General features: G+C 40.5%; 1 protein-coding gene across 1 annotated transcript; it reads right to left on the bottom strand.

Annotated features, from left to right (window-relative positions):
* Positions 1-2,850: 2,850 nt before the first annotated feature.
* On the bottom strand, positions 2,851-5,830 carry OTOR (otoraplin). Its single transcript, XM_055424316.1, has 4 exons — positions 5,695-5,830; positions 5,193-5,332; positions 4,165-4,275; positions 2,851-3,321 (listed from the first exon to the last, which is right to left on the bottom strand). Exons 1-4 carry the CDS (start codon positions 5,807-5,809, stop codon positions 3,298-3,300), a joined length of 390 nt encoding a protein of 129 aa, XP_055280291.1. The 5' UTR covers positions 5,810-5,830; the 3' UTR covers positions 2,851-3,297.
* Between the last annotated feature and the right edge of the window lie 258 nt (positions 5,831-6,088).

Raw genomic sequence — 6,088 nt, 5'->3', positions numbered from 1 at the left:
TGATGGGGAAATGCAGTGTCCGATCAGTGAAACATCTGGTAGGTTGCAGCACAAGTGTGGGCATGAAGGCCATTGTCCACAGAAATCAGCTCATAGTGACTGCCGCTTAGGGGCCCTACAGTGTGCAGACCCTGTGCACACACTGTATTTCAACCTTGCCACAATCCAGCCATGAAGTTGTCATTAATCCCTTTTATTATTTATTTTGTATTTGTTTTTGAAAACCTTTTTAGTTTGTATTCGAGTATAGCCAATTAACAAGGTTGTGATAGTTTCAGGCGGTCAGCAAAGGGATTCAGCCATCCGTATACATGTACCCATTCTCCCCGACACCCCCTCCCATCCAGGCTGCCACATAACATTGGGCTGAGTCCCCTGTGCTGTACAGTAGGACCTTCTTGGTCCTCCGTTTTAAATACAGCAGTGTTTACGTGTTGATCCCAAACTCCTTAACTACCCCTTCTTCCCATCCTTCCCCACCGGCAACCGTAAGTTTGTTCTCTAAGTCTGCATTTTTTATTTTCATTTTTTGGCCACACCACGTGGCATGTGGGATCTTAGTTCTCCAACCAGCAACTGAACTCATTGATCCTGCCTTGGAAACACAGGGTCTTAACCACTAGGCTGCCAGTAACTGCCACTAGACTGTCCGTAACCACTTTTATAGTCAAGAAAATGGAGGTTCCTCGAGGTCAGAGCCTTATTCAAGCACATTCAGCACCAACCTGTGTGGCCCACACTCTCCCTGGGTGCCCTGGGCTCTGCTTTCATCACCCAACTTTTCTGAGCCACCAATTCCACACATCCTTGAAAAAAGATTTCAAGTTTTTGCCTCCCAGCACTCACCATGCCCTGACTCTTCTCACCTTCAAGGGCTTTCTGTACTGGCCGCATCCTGAACTAGTACCCACTTTTTTTAAAAAAAAAATTAACTTTATTGTTTCAATTTAACATTTTTTTAAAAATTTATTTGGCTGCCCTGGGTCTTAGTTATGGCATGAGGAATCTCTTTTAGTTGAGATCTATGTGATTTATGTGAGATCATTTCCCTGAGCAGGGCTCAAACCCAGGCCTCTTGCATTAGGAGCACGGAGTCTTAGCCATTGGACCACCAGGGAAGTCCCTCACATGCATTGGTACCCACTACCCTGCCCGAGGCCGTCTCCCATTCTCCCTAAGTGGGCTCGTGGAACTGACTTGTCTTTGCTACCCATGTCCAAGTCTCATCTTATTTCCTTATCCTTCCATAAATCTTATGAATTAAATGTGTATGCTTTTTTCCTGTTCACCTGTCCTACCTGTTTTAACTCTTAGGTCCAGCCACAGAGCCGAGAAGGGTAGAAGGAAGTTTTTCCCTTCCTATAATGTGTCCGTGAATCCCTGAGGGTCTTGTTAAGATGCAGATTTTGATTCAGAAGGTCTATGGTGGGCCCTGAAACTCCACTTTCTAACCAGCTCCCAGATGAGGCCCTACCCCTACTGGTCCAAGGATGACTTCTTACTTTCCCAGAGCCTAGATGGTATTTAAAGTTCCTGCAAGAGCTTTCCTTCTTTTCCAGCAGGTGAGCCCACAGGAGATTTGAATCAGCCAATGAGCTCTGAATTTCTGGATGAGACCAGTCCTGGGGGTGGGAGCAGATTTGGGCCAGGAGGGAGCCTCCAGCTGGAAGCCCTGTACCTGAGCAGTGAAGCTGGTTGCCTGAGACTGGGCAGAGGGGGGATCTGGGTAGACTGAGGGCAGAGTGGGGGTGCTGGATGTCTTGAGAGGTGATGGGGTATCTGGAAAGGGGGGAGCAGCAAGTAAGAGGCAGAGAGAAACAGAGGTTGGACAAATGCCTCTTACCTTAAAATTGTGTTGAGAGATCTAGATGCTGCCTGAAACATTTTAGGGATAAAGTAAGATAGGAAAAAAAAAAGGTAGGTTTTGTTTTAAGGGGCTTTTTCTTGGTGGGATACCATTTTACTTGACTGACCTCCACAAGAAAAAATATATTCACCCAAAGTCACAGTGGACACAGCTGCAAAATGACCCTGGGGTCCAAGTCTCCAACCTGTCCTAAAAATCCTCCTCTCTTTGCCTGCGGGATGATCAGACCCCAGAAAATGGGAACAAACCTCATTCCCAACTCCCACCTCCCAGACTTTCTATTCCTCAAGCTGAAAGTGTTTTTAAACATTTTTAACTTGGAAATTGTAAAAAATTTTGAGTGTAGCACAGGCATTTTAATTACATATAAACAAACAAAAGCTCATGACTACATCAAAAGAATTACATTAGTAACACACAATCAAAGCTGATTTCCAGTTAACTGTGGAAAAACTGTGGGTCCATCAGGATCACCAAACCTGTATCCCATCACCAGATCTCTTAACATATTACCCTTGACTTAGTGAAGAGGATATTCAAAGTTGAAATAGAAGTGAAGAAAATAACCCACAGACTTTTAATTTTTTGATTTGAAGCTTGAATAAATATCCAGTAATAGCACATAATAAGGGGAAATTATTATATTACAAATATTTCATAAAGTACCCCACCACCACTTAAACTAATTTAAAATTTAAAAGTTTAATTTAAATTTAAAATTATTTACATTTTATTAAAATTAAAACTTATTGAAATTAAAATTTTACATTATTTAAATTTTTGGGAGAGGTAAATTTATTGTTTAGAAGGTAAAGTTATTCAACTGAAATAATTTGTGAGACATTTTTTAAAAAGAAATTTAGAAGCATAGTCCAAACAGTTCTTTTCCTCCTCCAGAAGCTTGACATCCCAAAGGCATCAAATATTACAAGTATCAACATTCCTAGAATACTCCTTGATGACATAGTCCATTGGGGTACATTATAATACTGCAGTTGGCCAGAGAGACTAGTGGAAGACATCATATCCAAAAAAAAGAATCATGACCTTAAGTTTATTCAAGGATCCAAAGAGCTGGGAAGAATTACTATTTAGAAATAACTATAAATGAAACATCTTCTATTTGATCCCTTTGTAAGAGAAGGCTCTAGGCTGAAAAAATAATTCTCTGCTTTCAACTCACCCACTTGAGGCAAATATCATCCAGTTCCAGGTAGTCTGGAAGACCAGACCCGGAGAACGTTCCCTCTCCCCTTTTCCTTTCCTTCTTCCTCCTTCACCCTCTCCCCTCCCCTTTATCTGCCATCTCCAGGCCCAAGTCAAACCCTTGAAACGAAAGTCAGAAATTAGGGACATGTATTTTTTTGGTTGTTTTTGTTTTCTTCTTTATTTCTGATGTTTCCTTTCTATCGGCAAATTTGTCTAACTTCTTACTCACAGAAGAAGTCAATATCCTAGGGGAAAAAAAAAGTGAAAAAAGACTGAGCTGAACATGCAGGACCAATAAACAGATGTAGATTCTTTATTTAAAGCCATACATAATCAAAGGGAAATTTGGATTTAAAATAAGTAAAGCTTGAACCCCAAGAGTATGACACAAGTTTTACTTAACTCACAAACTACTTAAAATGAAGATTCTCAAATATACTTTTACTTTATGATTCTTTGACACATTCGAATTCAATGCTAAGACACGATGACAAATGAGTTGCATTTGTGTTGGTTGGTCAATGTTTTAAAGTTATTTTGCACAGCGATTAGCTCCAGAAGAATAATTGCAAAGTAACCACCTTGCAAAGTCATTCAAAAAGAATCTTTTATTTCTGTTCTGGTTATACAAGATCCCGGGGCATTAGGAAAAGTACAATTCTCTTTCATACATAAGTATAGTCTCTCTATCACAAAAACAGGCATTCAAATTTTTCCAGAATGTTTTGATTTTATTAAATAAATAATAAATACAGGCACTGATATTCTTCTCAGCCCAAGTGTGTAGTTGATAAGTGAGCCTATCAGTAAGAGTCAGTTACTATTTTGGCTTCTTTGTGACATGGAGTCATTTCCAGGACAACTTACAACTAAAACACTTTGTTTAGTGACAGAGAGATTCACTAACCTTTCAACGTTGATAGAAGGTATAAATGCTCCCCCAAGTCTTATTGTCTAGAGATTCACCCTTGGAAGTGGGGGGCTATACTTGACACAACTTGTAAGTTGCATGATGCATCTTTTTACACCTGCCTACATCTACATTCTGAGTCCTTCTCTCCCCACTCCCCAGCCCCAGAGACACTTACCGTGGTAGGAACTTCCTTGGTGGCTTCTTGGTACACATGTTGTTCCTGGACCAAGTTGCTGGGAAAATAACCCACGGTTCCCATTTCATCCTCAGACTGATTGCCATAGACCTGAGTGTCCAGAAATGTAACAGAGAGGGGAAAGCGGTTGTGACACTCTTTTAGAAACTCTCAGGCATCCTCTGTTGTCCATGAGAATCATATTACTACCAATGCCTTGCTTCTCACTCTGGATTCTGGGGGGCACAGACCCAAATCTGAAGTTCACTCACAGCAGCTAAGTCAACCCACAGAAACTGTGTGTCTGAGTGTCTGTTCCACTCTTACTGGTCTCCCTACTTTAGCATTTCTTTGTGCAATCTGTGAGTTGCCAGGAAATCTTTTTGGAACCCATAAATGAAGTCTGTATCTTTTTTTTTTTAAGTAAATAGACACTGCTATTTTAAAGAACTTTTAAAGGACTCTCCCCATTTTTTAAAATTCAAATGAACAGATTCCTGAGTGCATTTCAGATTTAATTCTTCATTACTTGAGAATAAATCTCTGGAGCTGGAGCTGCAGTGGAGGACAGTAAATCAGTTCAGCTTCATCCCTCCCCAGGGCCCACCCCTGCATGTTTTAACTGAAGAAAGCAGATTCTTTGGAGTGAAAGAGGGTGCTAAAGTTTCCTTAAAAATATTGAAATGTAGCCTGACTGCCAGCACACATGCCTTTTACTTGGCAAATCCACTCAAGTATTTTTGAATAAGGTTAAAACTCTTTGGGATGTTCACGCCCCCTTGAGTTTTACTAGATTTTCTTGCCAAAACAGCAAATAAACCTACATTGGGTTTTGTGATGAAATTTTCTTTGTTTCTTTAAAATGCAATAAAAGCAAATATACATGAAGTTTTGCATAGCCACAACTCCTCTTTTGTTCTTAACAGCTAGTTTTAAATATTAAAAGGCATCGAACATAGGTAACAGAGGAAAAGTTAAGGGCAACATATGTCAAGATATTTTGTATATTTTAAATAATGTCGTCTTACGCTGCCAGCCCAGAATTCTCCAGCTTCATTTTCTTTTACCAGCTTTGAGTAAACATAGATCCGCTGCCCTTTTTTAACATTAATGAATCTACAGTCTGGAGCATTGTAATCTTCTTGAGCTCTGGCCAGAGAAATAGTATCTGGAAGAAAAAAAAACATGAAATAGTATCTAGAAGAAAGCATTGACTCCTGGGTTTTATAACAGTAAAAACCGCAGAGCATATCAGAAGACTAGGAAATCACAGTGGCTAACACATCCCGGTTTATAGCTCACATTCAATTCCATAAGATAACTAAGGTTATTAAAGCAGCATGCAACAGAATCTTAGCCAAGTGGATTCTTCATGCTGAGACACAAAAGGCACACACCGGGAGCTATGACGCTGACCGCACGCACTTGGGGAAGAGTCACTTCCAGATACAATGAGATTCTACACTATTCGTGGATTTGTTTTTCAATTATATAATAGAAAGGTAATAAAAGGTGTAAAAAAGTCCTTACAGACACACTCGTCATCTGCACACAGCTTCTTGGAAGCAAGTCTGTCCATAAATATTCCATGCACGGCACATACAGCCACAAGACCTGGGAGGAAAAGCGACAGCAGTCTTGCCATCTTCCTCTTTCGCTGTTTTTGCTTTCGCCCTTTGAGTGGAAGGAGCCTGACTCCAGTGCTTCCTGTCTTTTATGTGAAAGCCAGACATCTGGGCAAGTCCCCTGCAGCCAGTGGGGAGGTGGCTACCCGTGCCTCGGCCTTCAGAGCAGTGACTGGGCTCTAGGGGTTATTTAGCATCGGATTTTCTAAAGAGACTCAAACGCTGTGTCTTTTTTTACACATAAATGCTATCCAAAATAGTCCACTATTTTTAAAACACTTTTTATTTTATAGTGAAGT

The sequence above is a fragment of the Moschus berezovskii genome, chromosome 15, assembly GCF_049115385.1.
Source record: "Moschus berezovskii isolate FMDL1 chromosome 15, NW_MosBer_1.0, whole genome shotgun sequence".
Classification (NCBI taxonomy): domain Eukaryota; kingdom Metazoa; phylum Chordata; class Mammalia; order Artiodactyla; family Moschidae; genus Moschus; species Moschus berezovskii.
The sequence above is the reverse complement of the archived record's forward strand: the minus strand, read 5'-3'. Positions and strand labels throughout refer to the sequence as shown.

What these genes read in the sequence shown, in the direction of transcription:
- OTOR (XM_055424316.1), bottom strand. Translation starts at nt 5,809, where the DNA reads ATGGCAAGACTGCTGTCGCTTTTCCTCCCAGGTCTTGTGGCTGTATGT. An exon ending in GAGAATTCTGGGCTGGCAGC is followed by an intron (nt 4,276 to 5,192) that starts GTAAGACGACAT and finishes CTGGACACTCAG; the next exon opens with GTCTATGGCAATCAGTCTGA. An exon ending in CCAAGGAAGTTCCTACCACG is followed by an intron (nt 3,322 to 4,164) that starts GTAAGTGTCTCT and finishes TTTTTCCCCTAG; the next exon opens with GATATTGACTTCTTCTGTGA.